This window comes from Manacus candei, unplaced genomic scaffold (genome assembly GCF_025592945.1).
Source record: "Manacus candei isolate 608988 ecotype Guabito, Panama unplaced genomic scaffold, ASM2559294v1 h1tg000022l, whole genome shotgun sequence".
Taxonomy (NCBI): Eukaryota; Metazoa; Chordata; class Aves; order Passeriformes; family Pipridae; genus Manacus; species Manacus candei.
Window position 1 is genome coordinate 4504600 of NW_026138070.1, and position 26995 is coordinate 4531594.

The following is a 26995-nucleotide window of genomic DNA, read 5'->3' on the forward strand; positions in this document are numbered from 1 at the left end:
GAACAGGAACAAAAATCCCACAGAATTCCTGATTTTCCATCAGATTTAGGCAGAACAAAAAACTGTTCACTTTCTCTTGCTTTCTCTCTTACCAAGGCCCAGACTCCTCCAAAGGGCTGGAGTTCCCTCCCCTCATTCTCAGAAGACACCAGCAGTCTACACATTTGACTAACATTTTAGAAGTGAACTAGAGCACTGTACGTACAGAGGAATGCTAATTTAGGAAAGCAAATCTCAGAAAATGTTTCAGAGTAGCAGCACAAGTGTCCCAGTTCTCAAAAATAGCATCAGCACTGTTTGACAGTTTTGCCTCCTATACAGCGAGTGAAGCTTTTGCTGCTCATCGTCTCCATAAAAAACCCATGTCAATTTTTACTCAGCTGTTTCCTGTTTTAGCTTAAGAGGAACGTGATCAGTTTTGTTCAGTAAGACATTAACAGAAATCAGTTATTTTTGCCTCACAATGAGGTATACACACCGTCTGCTGTCTTTGCTGTAAGCTCCTACATCACACTGATGTCAAACATGACCTCGAGTACCAGTCATCAGCTGGGGTCTGGTGTGAACAAACGGGATCTGAATCCAGTTATCAGCCCTTTCTTTTTCTGCAGCACAACACCAGCCTGGAAACTTTACCTGATCAAAGACAGCCCTGCTCACTACCAGGCTGTTTCTCAATGCTTCCCATGCTCCTTCCAAGCCTGCACACCACCATCTCTGCTGTGAGCGGGGTCCCTGAAGCCAAAGATGTCCATAAACACTTTATGCTCAAGAACTCAGCTCCTGCTCAGATCACGAGGAGCTCATGGTTCAGGTCACCAGGGAAGGCTGAAGCTGGGCTCAAATGCTGCAGGGTTTGTCTCAGCTGCCAAGGCAAATGACACTAATGAAGAGCATAGTATGGCCAAAGCAAAACACAAATCTACACTTTTGAGTTCTAAAACACTATCAGTAACAGTATTTCATATACTACACGTGAATTACAAGGTACTGCTGCAAGTGGTGAAGATTATTAAAATTGAAACCATATTATATTTTTTATGAAGAACTAATCTCAGGTATGCAGGATATTTGATTTTTAAGTGAAAGGTAAGAATTGTATCGTGAGAACTGTTGATACTGTTTTTGTGAAGGGGAAGGCAGACATCACAGCTATATGAAATGTGAGAACTCTTCAGAAGGCTGCACTAAGCTGATGAATCCTTATTGCCTTCAGCAAGAAATCAACTAATAGCATGAAGGAACTATTTACATAGACTGGGGATTTTTTTGGTGTTAACTGCAGTGATGTGTCCACAAGATAACACAGTATCTCATTCCCATCAGAAGCACTGCTCTACAAGGATATGAAGTCAAGAGAGACTTATTCCTGAGTATCATATTGTAAAGTAGAATCCACAACTGTATTTATAGTATTTAGGACATAGCTTATCTTCTCTTCTACTCTCTAGACCCCTGACATTGAAGTAGAAGGCAAACATAGCTCAATAAAGTCCCACTGCAGTAAAAGGATACCTGACCAAGTCACTCCATCTCATGGGTTTCCCACAGGGCAGCCAGGCCACAATCACTGACTGTCCTTGTGCTCTCAGGCCTGTGCAAAAACAAGGTCTAAAAGCCAAGTCCTGACAGATCTGTTTATACCCAGTAGCATAACCATGTATCCCAAATGCACAGGGGAATCAGAACTGTAGTTACATTTTTATGAAAAGCCTCCCAGAATCATATTGGAAGTGGTTTTTCTAAGAGATTCTGGTGTGCATAGTTCACACCATCAAAACAGAGAAACAAGATTGTCCTACCTGAACACTCAACAGTGTTCACACAGCAATAAATGATGCACCTTGAATAAACCAGAACTACTCTCAAACTTATTTGGGCATTTAGGGCATTACAGAGCTAAAAAGCAACATGACACCAGTGCTAAGAAGACAGAGTTTCAAATGTCCAAACCAGTTCTCCTGTTTTAATACAGTTTTAATGAACATCAGTCCAAGAGATCACTTGATAGTATGAGGTACATTCCTTGACCACATATGGCTGTGCTTAAGGAAAAGGACAAACATATACTTAAATTAAATAGTGTAATTTAATTTAGTAGCATTTTAATTATCATCAAGTTAAAAAAAAAATTATAATTAACTATTAACGTTAATGACTCGAAACCTTTCAGAAAGCATGAATCCAAAAGGAAATATCCACAGGTGGTCACAGACTTGTAGTTTTCCCACCAGAGCTGCCACCTGCACCAGTCTCTTAAAGGACTATTTGTTCAGTGAAGGAATTGGTCTTCAGTCTGTAACTGAAGTCTTGGCTCTGCTACTTTGCATGGTCTTCTAAGAGATACACAATCAACTCGTAGGTGGACAACACAATGGCTGTGTTTGGGATCTGCCGGATGAGCTGGGCAAAGAGTCCTCTGTAGAAGGCCAGGTAACCTTCCTCCCGGGCCACCAGCCGAGCTGTCTGGATGAAAGCCTTGTACTTGGTGCCCTCCTCCCGCAGCCGAGTCCGTATGACCTCTGCAGAGCAGGGAAACAGCGTCAGCAGAGCAAACCTTCCACCCTTACGGCTTTCAACAGCTCTTACAACTACAGAAATGGTTCTCTGATAAGTGTTACTCCCACATTCTCCTAGGAAAGTTGCACACAGCAGGACTATCGTGCTAGGAGTGCACACTTGGCTTTGCTACTTCACTAATACATACTCATAATAATTCTTTCAGCTCGAGTTCTATCCACAGTTCACACCTATGCTTTAAAAGACAATAAGCACTGAAGAGACACTGCTTTGTGCTAAACCACTGATTCCATTTAAAGCCATGTTCAGCAGGCCAAGAGACACAGGTCTGCTGCATGAGGAATGATCCTTCATTTTAAGAAACATGCCACTACCAGGAAAGGCCTTGTATGCAAACCCCAGGGACAGGAAAACCTTCCTGTACCAACAGCCTGCCAGTACATCCAGCCATGGAATCCTGGACACACCACCCTTCAGGCAAGAGGAAAAGTTAAAGAGTTCTTCATGTGGAATAAATGAATTGTTTGCTCATTGAAGCTACTACAGATCTAAATGCTTTACTGATGCTACATAATCAATATTGCTCTCTATACAACCATGGCACCGTTCACAGCTATCCAAAAAGAATAACACTGCTCAGCCCACAAGTGTTTCTTTCCCACAACTTGATCACAGAATCCCAAAGGCTGTGGGGACTTAGCTACATGAGGCTACTAGTAAAAACAGAAACATTAGGCAAGCCATTTCTTTTTGGTGTTTTTTGGGTTGTTTTTAAACCAGCAAGTCCCAAGCACCAACCACGTGTCTCCCTAGGAATGGTGGGACCAGTACTGAAAATGCCAATGCACAACAACACGCAGTTGGCCGTTCAAAGAACTAGGAATTTTCATCCCTAAACCCCATCATTTGTCTTGGATTACAGGCAACAGCTGCTCTACAGTTCTCATAAATGGAAGAGCTGACATACCGTGTGGATAAGCAATACAAGAGGCACAGCCCTTGGAAACAGCAGCAGCAAACATCAGTCCAAAGAAGTTTGTTGAGCTCCTTTCAGTCCCATTAGAAGAAGGGGGTGGTTGGACTTCCTTTAGGTGCTTTTTCAAACTTTCATAAATAGCAAAGCAGATAATGGTCTCAGAAATCCCTGCATAGGAGGCAGTCAGGCCCCTATAAAAGCCACGGATCCCTTCTGTTTGGTACACATGTCTAGCACACTGCAAAGCATTCATCGGTTTGGAGCCCCTGACTCTAAAAAATAAACAGAACAGAGCATATTATAAATAAAGAAAAGAATTAATATTCAAAAAACACCCACCCTTATGGCTTTCAGTAGTTTTTATAACTACAGAAATGGTTCTCTGATAAGTGTTACTCCCATTCTCCTAGGAAAGCTGCACACAGCAGGACTATCGTGCTAGGAGTGCACACTTGGCTTTGCTACTTCACTAATACATACTCATAATAATTCTTTCAGCTCGAGTTCTCTCCAGTCTGTCACAGTTCACACCTATGCTTTAAAAGACAATAAGCACTGAAGAGACACTGCTTTGTGTTAAACTACTGATTCCATTTAAAGCCATGTTCAGCAGGCCAAGAGACAGAGGTCTGTTGCATGAGGAATGATCCTTCAGGCAGCACTCTGTTCAAAGGTGCCACTCTGTGAAGTGCTGGAATTAAGTCTTATAAATTATTTATAAAGTTGTCGTGCCTTATAAGATCCTTCTTATTTGACCTAGCATGTCCTTCCTTGCAGGAGGGAATTTCCATTCTAAGCAGAGTCCCTTATTGCTCCGATATCCATCAGTGACTGTGAATCACTCGGCTAAAAGATACTGCTGTCAAATTCCCTCTCTGTCTTCAGGAGCTGTGCTTAACAGCAACACAATGCTGAAGGAGGCAAAACAACATTAAACCACTGCAACAGATTCTTAGTGTCTCCAGGGTGTTTGATGAAACTACACTAATGTGGTTTCTTTACAATTTAAACTCATCATCTCTCTGTTTACATGAGCATCAGCACCCTTGGCCTGCTGCAGTAACACACCTGTATGACCTGGATTCAGTACAAGTGATCTTTCCATAGCCTCTGTTACTGCTGTATCAAAACATTTCAGTCCTTATTACATTTATCCTCAACATGACCCCTGAATTACAGAGGATTCTGTATGCAGGAATTTGGGAGAAAAATAATGCTGTGCTCAACTAAAGATTTACAGTGAAACCAGAGACTGAACCAAACAGCTCTCAAGGCAACTTCCACATCCTTCTCAACAGGATCTGTGCATCCAACTGACACAGGACACACAGAACCAGACCTTTTAGTCTGACCAGATGGAAATATGGTGGCTCAAAAGGTGGAACTGGGAGTCAGGGAAACAACTGGGCAAGCTCTATTGAAGTACAAAGAGCCATAAGCAAAGACATGGAAGTTCAGTTTTCCAGAGGCTCCCTTAGCCATGCAGTGGCATCCAATCTCTCTCAGTCAGTCACTTACTTCCGTTCCAGTTGCATTCTTGTTTTCACCATCCATATAGGATTCATCAGGGAATTTGTGATAAAGGCTGGAGAAAAGAAAAGAAAACCAAACATGTAGCTGAATCCAGGCTGGTGGATTGTCATGACCTTTATCCCCCTGTGCAGTGATGCAGTTCCAGTCATCAGCTCTGGCTAGAGGTGTCAAAAGCCCCCCAGGTTCACAGCTTACAATCTCATGTTAAACTTCAGGAGGCATCAACCAGTGGATCCTTCCTTTTTGCACCTATTTTAACATGTATGTCACGTTCCTAAAGGTTGCTGCAGACAACATACCTTCCTTACTGCCTGGGTTTTGGAATCCCAGCTCCAAGCAAAGCCGTGGGAACACACTCCTGTGCTGGACTTGTGTTCCCCAGGGCTGTAGGTGGTGCCCTTGAGCCGCTCATTAACAGAACCCACCCCTAATTAAGGGATTCCTTTGGGAACGGTTATTTTTAGTGACCACTCTGATGACTGATGATTGAACTAGCAGAGCTCTTCTGCAGTATTTTTCCTACAAGAACAAACCATTTTCGCCAGCCTGGTAGGAAAAATACAGCATCCTGAAACAATGTGGCTAAAACAGTATTAGAAGTTTGCTGGTGTCCACTAATAATTTTTTTCATGCCTTCAGAGGCATTACCAGAGCACTGCAGCTGGAAAAACATTCCAAATTAGTAAAGAGCAATCTAGAAATATTTCAAGGTTGAACAGAAAAACAGTTCCTCCACAGACAAAGTCAACTCAGGAGCTTGCAAACTGCTGTTTTCTGGCACGTACCACCTCAGACTCAGTGCACATTTTCAGAACATGCCACACACTGGCCTTTGTACTTGTTTATGTACCACAATCACCCAGAGGTGTCAGCCAGGACTGGTTAGCCCAGGTCCTGCACAGACAGACAGCCCAGTCTCCACCTTATGATCCATTCTTTTAATTTCTGAACTATTCAGAGGGCCAGAAGGAGTCTTGTAGCAACGACAGCTTGGAATAAATACTTTAAAGAATTAAGGTGCATCTCAGAGCCACTGTCTCAGACAGCAATGCACTGCCTGCTGAGGGCTGGACACAGGTACTGCTGCAGACCATGGGGAAGGTGAATTATAAACACAAACCTGCAGAACCTGCAGAACAGACATGCACAATGTTGCTGTTGGGCACAAACATGCTGTTGAATTGCTCTTTGGCTTTGGAGTAGCATCCAAAGTAGACAGCTCTGTGGGGAAAAAAAAGAAAAGCAGTGTAATACAATATCAAATGAGACAATTACTGTTCTGTTCTTCTCCCCACCCCTGAAAACCAAACCTCTCTCCAAAGAGGCCTCCACGTGACCACTTCCATCTACAAGGACACAGGAGGTTTTGTTTGGTTTTGGGTTTTTTTTTTTTTTTCCCCTATTTGACTTGACACCTACAGAGTAAAAATATTTTACTATGGGAGGCAAGATGGTCTTGCAGACAAAGCAAGTTAGACCTGATACCTACACCAGCTCTGGCACTATACACTCTTTGTCAACTTGGGACTGTCACTTTCCCACCTGGAGCCCATGTTTTCCCTAAATTTGTGCAGCACTCTAACTGCATCAGCAGCACTTCATGCTTTAAACATTTAAGGCTGGACTGAAATAAAAGTTTTATCTACGAAATGCACAGGAATGGAGAAAGTTCAGTTGATCTGCAACAATCAATGGGCTGAGTAAGAAGCTGCCTGAATTAAGTAAGCTCAGCTCACAGCTAAGGGAACTGCTAGAAAAAGGTGGATAATGGTGGCTACAATTTGAGAATTTCCATGAAGTACCTTATTTCAATCTTATGGATGAATGTGAAGGAACACAAAAGAGAGCATGAGTGAGTTGCATGGACAAGCATGGATTGGATTCAGATCCCTGCTGCTGTAAAGGTTACCTGCACAGAAACAGGACTCCCTGCTTCCAGAGGGGAACATCCCACCTACTAGGCAAGAGGTCAGGCAAGATGTTCACCACCCTTGAAGTTCCCTTTTAACTGGTTCAATTTTAGGCACAAAACATCTGCCAATTTTCCAGTGGTCAATGAGTTTTAACATTTCTTAGACAGAAAGATCTTCAGCCCTGTCAAGACTGGGACAGCCACAGGCACACACAGAAGCCCTTTTGGTGCCTGTAAGACTTCCAAATGCAAGCAAATTTGTAGCTGCTTTTGTTGTTGCTGTTAAAAGAGGGACACACATTCCCTTCTGGGGTTGTGTGGCAGCAATGAGACTCCTTCCCCCTCAGCTGCAGTGTTTCATTGGAGAAGAATTCAGACAATCAAGGAGCAGAGAGGCATCCCTGCCCCCTGGCATCCAGCTCCCACTCACTGCTGGGCACTGTTAAGTATTCAAGAGAAGCAGTATATTACAATAATGCAATTATTAGTCCTACAGACTTTTCTGCACTACTTTCTCTTGCTTTCTCAAGCACATAAGTGGCTCTTGCAATGACTTGGAATTTAAGTGCTGTATTTACTCTGCACCTTACAGTGTTACACAAGTGTAAACCAGATTTCTACCAGTGTTTCTTGGTGTGCACACTGAGCAGTACCTCTACAAATCTCACTTTACAGACGGGATAACTTCATGGCCTACTATTTTGAACCACTGTTAACATTTGTGTTGGCATCTCAAATGTTACTTTTAGCAATAGTTTAACTATTTACCTTGATGGTGCAACTCCAACCAAGTTTGGACCCAGCCCTCGGAAGAGTGACCTTGGTCCTTCTTTTTCCAGAATCGACCTTAAAATAAAAACAAAGACAGTATTTAGGTTAAAAGTTACATTTCTTGTTCTGTCAGGTAGAGAGTCAAAAGAACTATATAAAAGCAATGAGTATTACTGTGAAGCTATAAAGATTTTAAGCTACATGATATCCTTCAAAATTAGTAGAATTATACACTACTGAATAAAAGCCACTGTACCATAAAATTCAATGCACTACAGGCAAATGGGTGGCATATGGCACCAGGTTATAATTTCCATTCATTGAAAGCTGTCAGGAATTGATTCAAAGTCTCCTGGAGAATCCAGTGATAGTTGAGTCTGATGAAGAAAGGATATCTTTGGCATTCTCTGCATCTAAGCAATTCAGGAGTTTGCCTCCTGTACAGTCCTGTACAGAGACATGAAAAAAGAAATGCTTTTCCCTTTCACAATGACCCAGTGATGACACAAAGGTGAAATGTGGCAGCCATACCACAAGCTATGTGAGTGCACAGAGACAGCAGCTCTCCGAACTGAACTCCCCATGTGAAAACCATGCAAGAAAATCCAGATAATTCCAGGCTCCATGGGTAGTCACTGCACTCCCTGGAACTGCCAGTTTTCATAATTTGCTCTCTAGGTCATTAGCACTGTTGAGAGTGTTCCCCACAGACTTCAAACCCAAGCTCATTAGACAGGAGGAGATACATGAGCTTCTGAAACACTTTTTTTCTGCAGCAGAGTTGAACTTTTTGTATAAACTCCAGGGCTGAGTGTCTCCAAGGAGACAGATCCACCAACTACTTGTTCTTTGTCACTTAACAGTCACGACTGCAGATTCCAGCTGGGCTAACTCATCAGAATCTTAAATGGATTAGACAAAAACAGCCTGTCCTTCTGGAATGAACTTCTATCAGCAGCAGGCTTAACCTGCCTCCCTGGGTACCTGTTTTCCTTCTATTTACAGCAGTTAAGGGGCTTTCATACTTAACACCTTTAACCCTTACAGAGCAATTTTACAGGTAGGGCTCTAAAGGCTGCTTCCACAGCCATATAATTCTCCCAAACCTGGAAGCCCAAGTCATACTCAGTTTGGCAATGAATGCACAGTCAGGATTGAGAAAGGGCTGGAAGAGTAAAAGCAAGAGACTGAACTTCACTTCTTTCTTCATACATTTTTATTTTCTTAGGTTAATCAACAGCATTATCTGCTCTTCATAGATGCTGCCTGCAGGGGAATGACAGCAGAAGTATTTTGCTCTTACTTCTCAATCCTCTAAAGTAATCAGCTTGAAAACTTGGCAATACACATAGCTAAGCAATTCCTGAAGTGAAATGAAATCAAGATCACAATCACCATATTTAACAAGCTTAATAAATATATTAAAAGGTTGACCCAATTTTAAACCATTTCCTCTCCCCCTAAAAAAATGAGACAGCCCCAGAAAAAGATGGGCCCAGAGGATGAATTAAGAACCCTTTGCCCTAAAGTTTTCACCTCCTTTAGTTACAGCTGCCTAAAGTCAAATGCTGCAAGGTGAAAAGACAACAAGGGAAAGGAAATGCAAATCAAAGGCAACTGGCACTACCTCACGCATTCAGTCACGAACTGCTCTAGACTCACCTCTGAGTAGACAAAGAAATGTTTGGCAGGGGAAAGCAGGCTGTTTACAATACAGAAACTCAAGTGCCAGAATGACTCCCAGGCAGAGAGCTCTGCAGAGAATTTGAATTAGCACTCCACTGTTATATAACTGTGCAGCTTCTCCCCAGGCAGGCTGCCAGGCCTGCTGGCCTTACATAAAATCATTCAACTTGCATTGCCACCCGGTGTTTTCTTTGGCATTCCTGCTACCTGATCTCAACAGGGCCTCTCTGCATCACCCTGGGGTGCCCAGGGAGCCAAAAGAACTCAATCCTTTTGCAGGAGGTCTGACCCATATGTCGATGGTGCTCTGGTATTAAACACAGTGGTAGGGACTGGGATGTCAGAGTTGCTGGTAGAATTTGTCAGCAGCTGTAAGATAAGTAATTTCACATTTGCTCTTCTTCATGAACACACAGCTGAAAGGGCACAGCCAGAGCAGCAAGCGCTGCAGCCTGAGCCACTCAGAAGGCTTTTAACAGAGACTGTAATACTGGTGTAGACAGGACTGATGGATAATAATAATCAGCAAAGACAACATCTAATAGCAGAGGAGAGCTCATTGTCAGCTACAGCCGAGAAGGTAAAAGCCTCCAAGTAGATATTACATTTTAGGGAGTGCTTTTGCAAAAAGTGTTCTCCCCCACTGCCATAAGTTTCAGTTTTAGATCATCCATACAGAAGTACAGCAAGCATGTCTTAAAATGTATGGGAACACAGAATTCTGGAGGTCACCTGGTTCAAAGCAGTGCCAGCTTCAAGGACAGACCAGGGGCAGACCTGCAGCACTAAGGGCAGGAATCACAAACCTGGTTACAGGGCTGGCCCATGGAGGTGAAGGAAAGGCTCTCACTTCTGTATTAGGCTGCAAAGAGAGAGTGATTCCTGAGAGGGATTAAAAATTCCCTCCATCAAACAGGTAAATGGGCAGCAATAGCAACAAGTATCTCTACAAGTTACTCAAAGAAAATCGGGAACAGCTCCAGGAAAAAGAAAAAGACAACATGTATGACTTATGCAATCCTTCAATCCTTTACCAGGAAATGCCCTCAGTTAGTAAGGATTACATGTGCAATGCTCAAAGGACACAGTAAACACGATTATTCCAAAGGAGTGACAAAGATGACACTTTTCAGTGTTGAAAAAGAGAAAAAAGTCCTTTCTGACAGTTCCCACAAGCTAAGGTACATTAAGATCTTACAGTCTGTCCTGTGTATTGACCCCTAGGAAATCACAACTACCAAAAAGCCTAAATGTGAGGAGACAATTTAAAAATAACCCTCCAGGCTCTTATTCAATTTGGAAAGTTTCTAAGCCCTGGAAACAAATTCCCGTGGAAGTTCAAAGGAGCACTCAGGAGTCCTGAATACATCTGTGTTTTTAAAAGAACCATTTCTCTTTCTGTGGCTGAAGGCAGAAGCCCAACTGACACGAATCTTTCCAGTGCAAGTCTGGAGCAAAATTTGCATTCTGTGTTTGCACAGAGGAAGGGAAAACTCTGATCACTGGAGTCAAGGAACACTGAATGAGAGGAGCAGCAGCACTCACTTGAGGACACTGAAGAGCCCAGGTGACACAGATGTTGGTCTGACCATCCCTTCACCACTGATGGTCCCCAGCTGCACCTGTGGGTAGTAGACAGTCCGGAAGGCCAGCTTGGAAGATTGAAGCCTTGTCTTTATTACCTCTAAGGGACACGTAAAGATGGCACCAACTGTTCCCCCACATCTGCAAAATACAATTTAAACAGAAGACAGAGGTTGAAAACCAAATCACAGCACAGTGTGTAAATAAAACCTGCAGACTTGTCTCCAGTTGGTTCTACGTGTTGGACAAATCATTAAGAAACAGGGCAATTTTGGCAGGAGGCAAAGGAAAACTGTTCCCATGCCCTGGGGGGTTGTATAGAGGGAAGGAAGTTGCAAGGATGAGAAAGAGGGTGAGAAAACAGAATAACAGGGCAGAAAGGCTACTAAGGAACAACCCACCCCACTCTGATAACAGAAGAACAGAAATAAAATACTATACACACACAATCCTATAATAGGTATATATTCATCTTAATACTGTCACACTGAGCCTCATAAAAAGGACACTTGGCCAAGAATATAAAGTGTATGAGTCCTAATTTTCATTTTAATCAGTGATCTGGAGAGTGACTGGTCAAACCCATTTCTCTCTCTGCTGCTGTTCCTCTGTCCTAATTGAATGTCCCCTCTGGCAAGCTTCACAATTAAACATAATGCTGGGTTAGGCTAAAAGGTAATAAAATCTACATTTTATTACTCAAACACACCGGGATTTAACTAAATATTAGACTTAACTAAATACTTCAGGGGGTTTTTTTTAAGGGCATTTACTACAACGGAACTGATCAGGAAATATTTTCTTTGTTTACACAAGTGTCAAAGCACGTGACAATTTTCTTTACAAAACACCATGAGTCAACAACTTAACTCTCTTTGAAATTGTAATTTAAATAGTTTTCCATGAAAGGGAGATGAATTTAAAAAAATGATGAATTTAAAAAATAATCCCACCTTTTTTCTTGTGTATAAAAAGCCCCACTGCTTGCTAAAGAACATTACCTGCACTAATTTGGGAACAGAGATCCATAGAAGGACATTAATGAATGTACTAGTGCATATTTCCTAAAGCCCCTTCTAGACATGAACTACTTTACTAGGAGAATCTTTTTTTATACACAAGGAAAAGGGCAATAAAAGAATGGCAAAAAGATCCCAGCTGTAGATACTGTCTTGGAATTGAAGGTTATAAAGGCTTTATCCAGTACAGCTTATTTTTGCTTGTTGAAACAGTATGTCTTGCATCAACAGAAACCACTCTTTGCCAAACCCCTGAAGTTTTTAACAGCCTGACCACCCTGGCTACACAACCACAGAAATGAAGGTCTTTATAAGGTTCAAAAGGACACCCCAGACTTCATGGCCAGGGAACACAACTTCCTCACCACAGTTTTCATGTTCTGCAAGATTCTGCCTGAGAATGACCCCAAACTGTGCTTTTCAGATGTTAAATGCATCCAACAGAAGAAACTGTTTTCACAGAGACAATATGATTTAACAGGACTGTTTCTTAAGTCCTTGCTCCTTCCTCTTCCCTGCTGAAAGGGATAAAAACCTAAACTTGGGACAAGCCACACATCCACAGTGACAGACACCATAAGAATGGACTTTGCCTTCTCCCTTTGGAGCACTTATGCTTTGAGTGCTGCCTGAAGTCAGGAGTCATCCATGGAACTGGGTCCAGAGCAGCTGAAACTGTGTCATTTGGCTCAGAAATGACTGTGCTCACAGACCTTATCAGGGCTGATTATTCTGTGTACTGACCCAGGGCTCGGAGCAGAGGTCTCTGTGTCAACAAGAGCCTCCAGCTCAGCGTTGTTGTTTTGTCAGATATTAGACCTTGGGGGAAAAGGTCAGTCAGGAATGGCTTCTCCAGCAAAACCTTTCCTGTTCCACACATAACTCCGAGCAGAAAGTGTTTTGAGGATCCCCTTTCCAGGTCCTCACTGATTCCTTCCCTAAGATGTATATCCAACACAGATAAAAGTACATACAATTAACACCTGACTAATCAGAGCAATTGTAAGTCTGTGGGAACTTGATGAAGAGAATCTGATTGCCTTAATTCCCAATTCATTCCTCTACCAATGCTACACTACTGGGTATCCTGTCTTCAGTCCTCATTTATTTCACATTTATCACCATTACAACAATACTTTGTCAGTAACAATTCATAAATTCAGAGCACTGAAACTCTATTTGCTATTTTCTGAACCACCAGCTGCTCAGTCTAGTGACATCTTGCCATACAGCTTTTTAGCCTCTCTGGCATATTCCCTCCTGCATCAGCTGTCTTCTTGCCTTCCTACTCCACTCCTTGCCTTTCATCCTTTTAGACTGATAATCCAGTTAATTTATGCAGCCTTTAATATTTAAGTACTTCTGGCAATGCACATGTAATCCTCTGATATTCAGCACAATGAGTGAATATTTGCAACACCATTTTTAACAGCTCAGAGTTTATGTTGTCAGTGTGACATTTAAGAAAAAAAACATTATCTAACAGAGTAATTCTCAAAGTGTCACCAGGGTGCACACACTATGTCTCAAATATAAATATACTGCAGATAGTTCAAGTAAGGACTTTGATGTATTGGGCAGTTTTTTTCAGATGAGATTATTTTCCTCTGCATGGGAATTCTACACATCCCTCTCCCTGGTGTTGCTCCAGTCCCTGGGAACATGCCTGAAAAACAACACACTGTGCACAAGAGAAACACTCTGTATTCCTGGGGTGTTCCAAATGCCTGACTCTGGGAAGAAAGGAGAAACAACCTCAGCTACATAAACAGCCACAGACCCCAAAAGGTTCAGGGCTATGCAGGAAGATAAACTTGATTTGGGAAAATCTTACGCTGCAATCAAGGCAAAGCCTCAAGTCTTCATACTGCTGTGAGTCAGGGATTTTTTTAATCCATCAGTGCAGAACAATAGTTCCAGAGATGTTAAGCAGTGTTTACTGCAACAGCCTCTTGCAAAAATCCCACAACAGTGCCTGAATCTGTCCTTAGTGAAAAGACAGAAACTTCCCTAGAAACATAACACAATGGCAGAGTATTTTCAACAGGTCAAACACGGTGATACATGGAGAAGCATAATGTATTCTACATTGACAGCTGCAGAAAAATAATTTACTTCCATAAAAGAGAACACTTTAAAAAACACACAGAAGATTCACATCTCAAAATCCAACTCCCATTTCTCCCTTGCTGCCAGCTTTCTGTCTGTACAAAGTCCACCCCCAATGTATCCATGACTTGCACTTGAAATAAACCCTCAGCACCCACCAGAACAATTGATAGAGATGCCCAGAATCTTAATTAAGACTTACTTCATCAGTCCTAGATTTAATCACTGAGCAATATTCTCAGTACAAATAACAAGACAATGCTGAACGTTAAAGGGAGCCCTGCAAAACAAAGATCTTTCAGTAGATTATCCCTGACTTCACCAAGATCACAAGCAATGATGATGGAGCTGCCTGGTTAGAGAAATCACAGCTTATAACCAGCCTGACACATTTTGCAGTGGGAGTATATGAAGTTCTTCTGGTTTTCCAAACCATGCCACCTGGGTGCACAGCAGAAACAGTGAGGCAGGTTCTACCTTGGAGATTTCATCACTGCACTGTCAATACTGTAAAGAAAATAATCTGCTGCATTCTCAAAAGCCACAGGAAACTGAGTATCACAGCAACAGATTGTTCCTAATGAATTTTAAGATATTGGTCATTCAATGAATTTCCAGCTTTGACTGAGACAATCCACCTGTGCCCAGGGAGACAGATACCACTGTGCCCTCGATTCAAAGCAGCTGGGTGTCACCCACCTTCCCACATTAATGCTTCCAACTTTTATACAGGTGGCTTAAACAAGCTTTGGTATCTAAGGCTGCTTTTCAGAGCCACAGGAGCAAGGGAGCTGTGGAATTAGGCTTCAATTCCAAGATGGAAAACAGCCAAGTCACAAACATGGCTCCATTCAAACACTGCCCCCAGTCTGCACCAAACTACTCCAGAACACACATCACACAGTGCCTGTATGAACTCGGGATTAAAAGTTTCTGCCCAGGTTTTGCTCTTTGCCAGTTCTAGGAAGGGCACTGCAGCCTCCCAGTACCACTTCTTAGGAAATCCCTGTAGTAAACAGCATTACTCCAGCTGGAAAGACAACATGGAGTAACCTCTGCTGCAGCGGCTTTTCCTAAACAAAAACAAGCAACAACTGCCCTGACCTGAGCAGGGAAACAGGAACCCAGGTTTGTAAACAGCCTTCTATCTGTTGTGCAACTTGGGCATCCTTGTCCCTGCTGCCTCCAAAACCTTCCCTTGTCCCTGCTGCCTCCAAAACCTTCCCAGCCCTCAGAGCCATGTTCCCATCAGAACTCCAAGACCCTTTGGCTTGCTGTTACCACTGGCAGCCTTAAAAGGAACTAACAGAAACTAAGGGGCCAATGAGTCCGTGTGCCTTGAATAACCTGGTTAATAGGAAACCATCTCTTTCAACAACTGCAGAGCACTTTGCAACATTCAAGTGCATTTCATCACCCTCAGGCTCCGAAGTACTAAACACTTCTGTTCTGGCCACTGAGATTATCTGAGGCTGGCCTGGTTTGTGCACACATAAAGATAGTGTATTACACTTTAATCTCACACCACCTTCCCAGAAAGCCATGGTAGTAGCAATAACGTCTCTATTCAAATTATTTCAAGTGAATGAGCTGCTTTATCCACAGAAAACACTTTACAAGTGAACAAAGGTTGGTATCTTACACGACTTATAAAGTATTCTGAACTTCCAGCATTTTCTTTGGCTGTATGGGTAATTTTATTCAAGGTCCTGGTTCTGCAAGCAGCTTTATGTCACAGTACAACCCATTTGCTGTAACAGGGTTCTGTGAAATGAATTGCAAAGGTAAAGGTATGTGAAGGACTGAGGAAAAGATCTCAAGAGAGACTATTACTCAAGCACTAACACACTAATTCTTTCTAAAATTCCTTTGGGATGTAATAGATGCAGCAAAATATCACAGCTGAGCTCCTTTAATCAGACTTTATTGAGCAAACATTCTCTACCACTACTACTATTAAAAAGCAAAATGTTCAAGGCAGATATGGCAGAGAGCCTTTTACCTAATTTGATTAGGGTTTCCAGCTTGCCTGTCAGTGGGCTGGCCCAGCACCCCTCCAAACACATCACCCATTTCCCACAACATTTCTTACATGTCCCTACGTGGGCATTTTAATCACTCAGGCACCAGTTTCATGTTCCATGTCTTGTTCTATCCAGTGAGCCCCAAAAAGTGCATTTCTCACTTAAAAAGCAGATAATAGCATTAATAAATGTGCACACACAGAGAGAATATGGGAATTTAGGGCCTGAAACTGCACTGTATGGCAGGTTGGGTGTGTGTGGGGCCAGACACTTCAGCCTTGGCTGGTGCTGGAGGATCCTAAATCTGCTGTCTCGTTTTCCCATCACAGAAGTGATGGCACACCTTCCCTTGTCCCTTTAAATAACAAGAAATGCAGAACCAGCAATAGGTCCAGCACTGAACCTTTAAAGGCCCATTTACCCTAAAAGGGCATCTCTGTCCCCTGTGCTGCATCTTCATCACTGCTTCAGAACCAGATCAATCCTATCCCACCAGAGTGGTCAGGGGGGATATTCCCTGCTGGGTTCTCCCTGTAACCTCTCTCAAAACCAGACTGGACCTCCTGCCTTCCTGGGCCTGCTGCAGAAGGTGTTTACTGGGATCCCTGGAGAAGAGTACAACAAATCACTGGGGAAGATGCTGACCACCAAGTACTAGATTAAAACCCTAATGAGTATAAAATTCCTATTTATTTATAGTCTGATGAGTTACATGAGGACACCAGGAGCTCTGGATAGGCATTGTTAGTACCCAAACAAGTTCCATGTGTACATCCAGGTCCAGCTTCTGTCCCAGGTTCCAGGTACTGCTCTGATGCAAGTGGAGGAAGAGAGGACTCAGCACAAAGTGTTCAAGCCAGCAGAAGTGTCTCTGAAAAAACTGAGCTCTGTTGGGTTTAATATTATATTAAATGAACCTATTGCTCCAAGGACATGTCAGAGGAGACTGAACTCTCCTGTTAACAATCGAAAAAAAAATCGGTCTGCTATTAAACAGATTTAAACTGACAACAGATTTCATGTTGGCTTCCCAACTACCGTCAGCTGACAAGCACTACGGAATATTCTATTACTTAGATAATTTAAGCTGCTAAAAACTTAAAATAAAATATTTCTGACAAGGGCAAAAGTGCACTTAATCTGTACGACAGATGATTAAAAATTAGTTTACAGCATAACATTTTCTTACTGGATTACTGTTAAAACAACTGTCGTTAAGTCAACCAACAGGGCTTTCTGGAAGGGATTTTGGCTGGTGGTTTGTGGGCTAGGGCTGTTACTTTAACACAACAAAACCAGTGCGTTTACAGGTCCTCGGAGTAAGAAGTGGCCTGGAATGCCAGGTCATTTGCACACAAGTACCAGGCCCTTCTCGAACTCCCCTTCCCCCCGCTGCTTTCCCCTCTCGGGAGCAGTCGCTTTTCAGTGCCATCCCACGGCTCAGGCAGTTGCGGGCTCCGTGGAACGCCTCACGTTGCCTGCCACCTCCACAGAGACCACGGCAGCGCTGAGCCAACACCTTCCTTGCCCAGCCCGCGCCGCGGCCCCTCGGCAGACCCGCAGCCACCCGTGGGGCAGCGCCTTTTGGGCGACAGCGCTCGGCCCCTGCCCGGCCCCGCACGGGAGGGCGGATTTACGGGGCTCCATTTCCCCGCGCCCTGCCGGCTCCGGGCCTCACACACGGCGAGTGTCCCAGCGACCAGCGCTGCCGGCCTGACCTCGGGCGGCCCCGCGAGCCCTCCCTGCCCGGGGCGCCAAGGATGGATTTGCTATTCCTGGGCGGCCCGGCTCCTTCCAGGCGGCAGCGGGCACAGGGGGGATCCCTCACGGCGGGGCACGGGGGGGGGGGGGGGGGGGCAGAGCGTCCCCATCCGCCCCTCACGCGGGAGCCGCGGGGGCCGGCGCGTCCCTCCCGGCGGGGCCCGCACTCACCCGCCGGCGAAGAGGTGCAGCAGCGTGTTCTCCTGCGGGCCGCCCGCCATGGCCGCGGCGGGGCTGGCGGTCTGAAGGGCGGTGATGAAGGGGGGCGGTGCGGGCGGTGTCCCCGGGCCGCGCTCGGGCCCCGCCGGGAGCTGCGGGCGGCGAACGGGCCGCGCGCGCGCACGTGACTCCCGGCGGGCGGGGCGGGGCCGGCCGCGCGGTGACGTCACCGAAGGAGGCACCGCCCCCGCGCGGTGACGTCACCGCACACACTCCCGCCTCGCCGTGACGTCACCGCGGGCGGAGGGACACGGGGTGACCCCTGTAAATGGAGTTTGCTAAAACTAAGGAATGAATGGAACATTATGTGCAAATAGGATCTGAGGCAAAGTTACAGCTCTGGCCACCTGGTCCCCAAACCTCCTGGGAAGCTGAGGACCCCAAATGGTCATTGAGATTCTATAAAGTTACTTTTTTAACGACATTGAACAGATACCCAAGATCCAGGCAGCAATATGGATTTGCTGTTGGTAATATATCAAGGATGCTGGGCTTGTAAAATGGTAGATGAACAGTTTTCTCTACAGTGTAATCCCATTAGATCATATAAATGAATGTAAGAATAATAAAATCTGGAGAGGAGATGACTCAGAAGGGAGCTGGTAACCATTGTGGGTTATCAGAAGAACACAGATGACTCTACTAACACATCTCCTTTGTTTGCTCAAGATAGTGATTCAGCCATCTTGTTTATAGTGTCTCTCACCAGCCCAAAAGCCCTCTGACCTTATCACAATGACAAAAACTTCCATGTAGGCGTAAACATTGGGCAACACATCTGTGGCAGGTGATAACATCGACACAACCTGGCTGTAAGGGCCTCTTTGCTGAGGCAGCCAGCTCAGCACGACAGTGGCACACATGCACACTTCAAATATGTAAGGGTTCACAGGGAAAACTGGGCCAAATAGGCTCATTTGCACACACAAACTACAAAGGCACAAAGGCAGGTGGTCGAGGAGAGAAGCAGCTGTGCCTTCTTGGCACGAAGGTCAAGGGAAAAATCAGTTTAAGCAACTGGAGCATATAAGGACCTTCAGAACGTGCACATGGGCTGGATGTCCTTTCCATCAGTTTGTTTTATTCTGTTGCTGTTCCTTCACTCTTTCCCTGCCCTTAAACTCTGCACAGTGAACAATGTCCTGCTCCTGCCCATTGGTACCAGGGCAGTGGGGTTTTATGCCAGGCAAAGGGCTGAGTGGGAGCAAGAGCAGCTGCCAGGCCAAGGAGGGAGCCAGGGCCACGTCTTGGGTGCCAGCCCAAGCAGGGGGTGTGTGGGAGGCGTAGCTCAAGACAGCCACTCATCAAGCAGCTTCCCAGAAAACCCTCCGGATTTCTGGGAAGGGTTTCCAGGAGGGCTGTCTGTGACCTGAGACCTGGGGAAGGATGTGTCCAGAGCTGTGTTCTCTTGAACACAGCCCCTGGAGTCGGTTCACTGGCTGGAATGGCAGGTCATGTTACAGTAAAAGCTGTAAGGCCTGATTTCCACATTCTCTATTTCCAGGCTGAGGCAGGACAGATGATACTGTTTATAACTTCAGTGCAATGTACACTCTACAACCTGTGGCCCATACAGAAGCAGAGATGGGCAGCAGTAGAAAATAGCCATAAGGGCAGACTGCAACCCAGCACGTCCCTGCCTGCCTTGTGTGGGATTTACCAGGTCTAGGGTGACATCTTTAAATACTCCACTCCTACAGAAGCATCATCACTCCCTTTATGCCCCTTTGTGCTGCCAGAGATGCAGCAGCCACTGAAGTCTGGTACTTGAGCTCTCCTAATTCACATGGAAGCAGTTTAGGAGGTGTCTGACTGTGGGCAGCAGAACTGACAGAGCTGACTCCTCAGTCATCACATCTACAGCCCAGCACGGCAATTTAAATGTCCCTAGATTTCAGTTAAATTTAATACAGTGCAGCACCTAAGGTAGGTTCCTCAGGCAAGAATCATAGAATCTGTCCAAGACTGTCCAAACTACCAATGAACACTTTTTGTCTACCTATGAACACTTATTGCTTAGTTCTGTATGTGCTGTAGGGTGCGAAACCACATATCCTGATTCATCCCCACTGAGGGTGTATAACAACGAGTTCCAAGCTATTGGGAGCTTATACAAGGATAGTAAAGTAAAGTTACAGGCTTTTTGTGTAGAGCACTTCCCCTAAAGAATGCTGATTAACGGGGAGGACTCTACAATAACATAACACCGTGGTTTTTTAGCCAATAATTTGGTTAAAACTGTTCCTTTCCACCTGGTTTCTCCCCTGTACCTGTGAGTGGGTGTGTTCGCTGCGCCCTCTGGTGGGAGCACCTGAGCAGCACAGGAAGGTGTGTTCCCGTCTAAAACTTGCATCTGATAAGGTGACAAAAGCGCTCTTCCACCACCCAACGCGAGCTTAGCAGGACTTGCCTAGGTGATCAACAGTGGATGGTTCCCTAATTTACGAGGCGAGCAGTTATCCCAGTGGAATTTACTGTTTGCCTTCCCTACCATGGCCGGCAGCACAGGGGGAGCAGTAGAAGACACTAATCTAATTGTCTTGCCGAGCTCATTAAGGAGTCTGTGACACAGATTCCAGCTGGGTGCCTGGGCTGGGCAGCCTGAATGTCCCCCGAGCTGCAAGAGAAGCCTGTTTGCCCGGGGAACACCGTCACACCGACAGAACAGCAACACGCCACTGGCTCCAGACATTTGTGCCACCTGCTCCTGCATCTGCTGGAAACTCATTCCTGGAGCATGGGCACATCCTGGTTTGTACCTGGGTGGGCCAGAGGACGATGGACACACTCACTGGAGCGATGCATAAGCTAAATTTGCACATTATTCCTTAGCCTGTGGAGTTGTCTGCCTTCCAGGCTGGAGGCAACCCTGCCTGCCTCTACCTCTCGTTCCCCAGCAGAGAGCACTGCAAGAGCAGTGTTAGGAGCAGAGTCACCTTGGAGCGGTGAGGGATTAGGCGTAAGGTTTGATCTTTACCAGCTCCTATGCAGTCTCTGACTGCTCCTCCAGTTTTGCCTATATATGCCTATCACCCACTCTGGACACTGAAGATACTCTGTCTTGTGGCTCCTGCTCCTCTTCACCAAATAGATCTCCAAGGGGAGATCAGTTCTAAAAAGCTCAGGCATTGATGACTTTTTCTGGGACACAGTGCCATTGGCACTGTTTGGGCACCTCACTTGCTTGATCCAGACAGCAAAATTCCTACCTGCTTCCTGGCCATCATCACCTGATTTTCATTTTCCCCCACCAGGTGGAATGAGGAGGTGTTTTTGCTCATACCTGTTCACCTCAACAGCTGTACAGACGGGCTGCTCTGGAGTGCTTCTTCTTCCCCATCATAACTTTCTGGTAGTGATCTCAAACTTGGAAAACATTGATTGTCCAGTCCCTGGACTGCTTCACATGCCCAGTGGGATATTGTTGGGGAATCAAACTCTTTCTTGCTTCAGCCATCCATTGAATTTGAGCTCTGGGGGTACCACACACCATGATGTGTCTGCTCCTCTGCCACAGGGTGCCCTTCAGTTCTGTGAACTGGAGGAAGGAGCTCTGCAGAGTGCAGGTATTCTGTCCAGGGGATGTGGGTACAGGCAGGGGAACCAGAGGAACACAGGTTTTGTGGTCATGCTGTGGGCCTATCAAAGCACCGGGAGAGTGGGCCAGATCTGGGAAAACACTGTGTTCCAGACACTGCTGTTCCAGCATGTGGAGTGTTTCTAGGGAATTTCATGAGGATAAATGTGCACAGAAACATTGTGGCCTCCACAGATCAGACACCACAGGAGCCACATCAGGGGAAGTTCCTAAATTACTCTCTTGCCAGTACAGAATGAACCCGACCAGGAAAGGGTTGAGCCGACTATTCCTGGGACTTGTTTTGTCTGGTGGCTTCCTACAAAGTGGAGCAAGGACTCACCAGCTTGTTCCACATCATTAGCAGCTGGCAGCTTGCCAACCATTACCAGCCTAGTCTGGATCTCACCCAGCATCTTGGAGATGAAAGACATTGCAGCACCACTGCACTCACTGTTTTAGGTCCCAGTCCAGCTCCCACTGCAGTCAGTTACTGTTTTTCCTCTGGGTGCAGCTGGAGCTGGGTCTGACATCCCTGTAGCAGATGTATCTCAAGTCCTCAGATTGGTGAAATATTGGTAAAACAGTCCAACACAGCAGATAGGTGCCTGCAACCCTGCTATTTTCTGGCATCAAATTAAAACCGGCAACACAGTCAAGCAGGAGCATGAGGAATTATGTTTCTTTCCTGAAAACACTGAAGGCTTGAACTTAGAGCAGCCAAAGCACCTGGTGAAAGGAATCTAGAAGCCTGCTTAAGTGCATGTCAGTGGGAGGCTGATACTCTTTCCAAAGTGCATCCCTGCCAGGAACACCATCAAAGAAATCTCTCTGGTGGTGATGAGCATCCCAATGGCACTCATCTGCCCTAAGAATGGCTGAGGTCATTGCTCAGATTTTAGGAGCATCCTTGGGAGAAGTGTGTGTCCAAAAGAGTATCTATCCAAAGTCACAGTGAAGACTACGTAGCATCCAAGAACATAATGAAGAGACACATCACGTGGCTATTCTGTCAGCAAGATTTTGCTGAGAGCATTTCAAATGATCTGATGGGCATCCTAAAGGCTGTAAAATGCACCTGCATATTTGAATTCCTTCTATCTGTCTCATTTTGCAGTGAGGGATTATTGACTCCTCCTGTTTTCCGTGTGGAAAGCTGAAGCACAAAGACAGTGGGCACAAAATGATCAAGCAGGGATGAGGCCAGGGCAGGGACTGCCTTGCCCAAAGGTCAGCAGTTGTCTGTCACAACATGTACTCCCTCAGTCAGCTGTGCTTGGATGTTCTGGATGGAGTCTTGGGTTCTTACATGACTTGGCCTCTGATTCTGAACACGTTTTCATGGCTAAAATAGGTTTAGTTCCACCTCCAGGGCCAAGACACCAAGGAGCAGCTGCTTGGTCATTCTGCTACTGCAGGCTGAGCCACCAGGGGAGCAGCAGCCTGGCAGCACAGGAACAACACGGGCATTCAAGGGGATGGGAAACTGGGTAAAATTGTAACCGGCAAAAGACATTTTTTCCACACTAACACGGAACTGAATTCAGGAGCTTGAGGTAAGAGGATGCCACTAAGGCCAAGAATTCAGTCTTTTGTTTTTTCTCTCTAGAAGAACAGGAGGTGTGATCAGTGGGAACGAGTGACTGAGAGCCCTGAGAGCCCTTGGTTACTGGGAGGCTGTTCAGAACTGGCCTGTGGACAACCTGGATCCCTGCTGACTCAGAGAGCCACCACCACTGACCGTGGGAAGGCCAGCTCTGGTTCTGCTGGAAACATCAGAAAATACTGGTGGCTTCACACTGTGGTAAGGATGACCTGTAGCACAGTGCTGAGATATCTCAATAGCTTTCCCTCCGAAGGATACATGAAGCTTCCAGAGGTCTGTGGGGAATACCAGGAGCCCATGAGAGCCTTTTTCCAAGAACCAGCATTATTGAAGTGCAGTGGGTGAGCAGAGCTATTCCAGCCTTGGCAGTTCAGTAAAAATGTAGCCTAAATAGCCAAATATAGGGTATATAGACAAATATAGTCAGAAATAATCATGATTTCTGGAGAATGAAAAGGGGATCAATGGGAAAAAATAGCAGCATCCCTCTCTGTGAAGCCCCTTCCCTCCATCCTCATAGCCTTCTCTGTGGGCAAGGCTGGGATTAATAGGAAACATATGGGAAGAGAGTCTGTGATCCAGGGCTCCAGGATGAGCAGCTGAAGCATGAAGGAGCTACCTGGACCCTATTCAGGAGTGAGCTCAGGGATCAAACATCTTGTGAATGGGGAGTGGGCTGGGTGGGGAACTTAAAAGGTGCAGGGTCCAGTTTGGTGGTTCCCACCCTCCCAGGGCAACACGCCAGTCTGAGAATGTTCCAGATGCAGCACAGCAAAGCATGAGAGTCACTAACCATACCCTGCACCTGCCCACAACACCCCTTTCCCTTCCTCCCAAATCAAACTGTCAGAACTGGACAAGCCATGAGGGACATTGGTCCTTGCTGAGGTCTAAAGACAATGTATAATGCAAGTGAACAGTGTGTTGTTACACAGCAGAATAGAGTTGCTTCCAATTCAAACCCTAAAATCATGGTGACAACCTGCACCACCTACATGCTCTTGTCATCCCTCAACTGGAATTATAGCAGAAACATGGTGAAGAAAATTTTCAGTGTGACAGTGCTCTGAATATCTTTGTTTCCTGTGTTTCTGCTTCTCTGCAGTTTAACTAAAAAATACCTGCAAGAATGCCATGAAATATCCTTCATCTTAACAATACCTCTCACCTCCCTGGATTTGCACATCATCACTTGATTTAATCTTTCCCTTAAAAATAAGGAGTGGGTTTTTTTAAAGAGGAATTAAATAATCTAAGTGAGGGTGGAATGCACAGGAGACAAGCTCAGTTACAAATGCTCTGCTGTTTTATTAGCTAACATCAGCATAAAGTGCTCAGTAAAATGGCTGCCCATCCCATCAGTTTTATTACCTTCCACATGTGCTTTTTTATTATCATTAGCTGAGCTTTAAACAATCCTTTCCAACCTTTCCCGTGTCTTGATCTTTGCTGTCCTCACTCCAGAATTAAGTAACAAGGTTGTAACCAAGCATTTTCTATGTCTTACTGTACAAGGTTCTTTGGGTTATTCCAGGACTACTTTCTTTACCTCATCCCTGACATGGTGATTGTGCCATGAAGTCTGTGCACAGACCCCCTGAAATTACCACTCTAACTACAACATGAAAGCTCTGGGTGACCTTCAGATTTATCTCAGTTAATCTTCTGTCCAGCATGGCTTTAAAAAGATTTGGTCTAACAGCCCAAGACTTGGATTAAGTTTTATGGGAACAAAAGCGGTAATTGCTACAATTTGAACATATTTTTTTCTTAGGTTTGTTTTTTATTTAGTGGATGGGAATTTCCATTTAAAAATGCTCTGCAACGTTACAATCTGGATACAGGAACAGTGAGCCAACATGGCTCTTTGCAATACAGCAATAAACCCTCAAGGACTCTGTGTCCCATTGTTGCAGTTTTATGGGCCCTGCCTCTTTTTCTATAAATTTGAAGCTGTCGGTCACCAGATCCTTCTAGAAAACTCCTCACCCGCTTTCCCCAAGAACTCCAGAATAACCTGCAATGCTCTGAAACATCTCAGGATTTCTTTTGGGACCAAGTCTGGACAGGAGGATCTTTCAAAGCTCAGCCCTTTCCCCCGATGCTGAAGGGTTGCCTCCGTGTCACCGATGCCAGAGCTTCCTCACTGCCATCCAGCCCACCCAGAGACACCCACCCAGGCTGTTTGGAGCTGTGGCCCCGTGTGAGCTCTTCATTCCCTGGCAGCCAGGACTCGGTGAGATGGGACTCTACACTGCCTGTCAGGGGTTGCACTGGTGTGTGTTGTGCATGCAAGACTTCGGAGCTCTTGCTCTGCTGGGGCCACCAGCCTGGAATGTGCTTCCTCCTGAAGGGTGTCCTAGTGACAGTCTAAAGGAACTTTGTCATTTTGGCTCGACTCTGTGTTCCAGTTACCTGGGGGGTTGTGCTGGTGGCTGAGAAGTTCTGCCCAAGCCAGTGCCTTTCCCTGCACTGGGCAGAGGGTGCTGGTGGAGGGGCAGAGATTCCTCCCAAGTGGGAGGAATTAGAGTCATGCAAATGGTAGACAGATGCTGAATTCCTCCATGCTGGGATTCCTCAGGAGAAGAGAGTGCCGTGCTGTAGGCACAGGGACAAGGTGTGAGTAGGAAGCGTGTAGGGAATGGGGGAGCCTCTCCCACCAAGAATATGTGCTTTGTACCCTCCACTTCTCTGCTTTTCAGCCAGCCAGCAAAATTAAAAACATGTGAGGGGTGGAGCAGGAGGGCAGGGATTTATGGGTTGGTTTATAGGAGATGATATAAAACACTTTTATGTCAAGTCCTCTGTTGTGTTAATTTCCTTTCTCCTTCTCTTGCTCTTTACTTCACCACATGCAGGAGAGGCAGAGCAGGACAGATCCAGGCTCTCTGCAGTCCCAGCACAAATCTATCTACTGGCCTGTGGTCAGTGGCCAGCCCACCCCTTCTCTTACTGTGCCATTTATTGTGGCTCATGGGAAATGAAACCTGGAGCCAGGTGATGTCTTTGTGCTGTGGGCACTTCAGACTTGTTGGTTCACCAGCTCTTCTCACAGCTGTGCTGAAATGTGCCCTAAATGCCACTGCCCTTGGGATACCTTTTTGTCTAATCCTCAGGATTCCATTGCAGTTTTAATCCCATTGTCAAGACCTACATGGTTCACAGTCTAAGGGGATGAGGCTGGTAAAAGAAGTAGAGTTATTTTTATTTTGTGGATGTGTAGAGACGCCTGTGAGAGTTGGTAAGTGGCTGAATGTAGGTTGTGCCAGTGTGTGAGCTTGTTGTATGTTGGCTACTGTGAGAAACAGGTGACTCCTTAGCAAATGACATTATTTGATGTAGTTCACACTTCTTTGTCATCTCTGACCGAAACAATGAGGAAAGGTAAGGGATGAGAATGGGTTAAGAGGGAAGGGGAAGCAGCATAAGCAGATTTTAAAAAATAAATTAGTCACTGCATTCAAGGCAAACGGCAGCCTGTGGATATATCCCACCCAAAGGGGACTGAAAAAGTGACCTCATGCTGCTTGTCAAATCCAGCCCCATCCCTCCCATGACTACCTAATGCTGCAGCTCCATCTGTCAGGAAGCGAGTCCTCACCAGGGCCAGCTTTACCATAGAGACACAACAGTGCTCGTCATTTGTAGTGACTCTATTAGACAGCCTGCCCTGGTCAAGGCATTTTCCAGTAAATCTG

General features: G+C 45.3%; 1 protein-coding gene and 1 long non-coding RNA gene across 2 annotated transcripts; one reads left to right on the forward strand and one right to left on the reverse strand.

The window, feature by feature from the left end:
• Positions 1 to 1937: 1937 nt before the first annotated feature.
• SLC25A33 (solute carrier family 25 member 33) lies at positions 1938 to 18236 on the reverse strand. The gene is made up of 7 exons (XM_051786592.1): positions 18067 to 18236; positions 10944 to 11123; positions 7710 to 7787; positions 6150 to 6250; positions 5015 to 5081; positions 3488 to 3768; positions 1938 to 2522 (listed from the first exon to the last, which is right to left on the reverse strand). Exons 1-7 carry the CDS (start codon positions 18114 to 18116, stop codon positions 2320 to 2322), a joined length of 960 nt encoding a protein of 319 aa, XP_051642552.1. The 5' UTR covers positions 18117 to 18236; the 3' UTR covers positions 1938 to 2319.
• A 4783-nt stretch (positions 18237 to 23019) lies between these two features.
• Positions 23020 to 26096, forward strand: LOC127470597 (uncharacterized). The gene is made up of 2 exons (XR_007904337.1): positions 23020 to 23495; positions 25072 to 26096. It is a non-coding gene; the product is annotated as an uncharacterized LOC127470597 (long non-coding RNA).
• Positions 26097 to 26995: the final 899 nt, after the last annotated feature.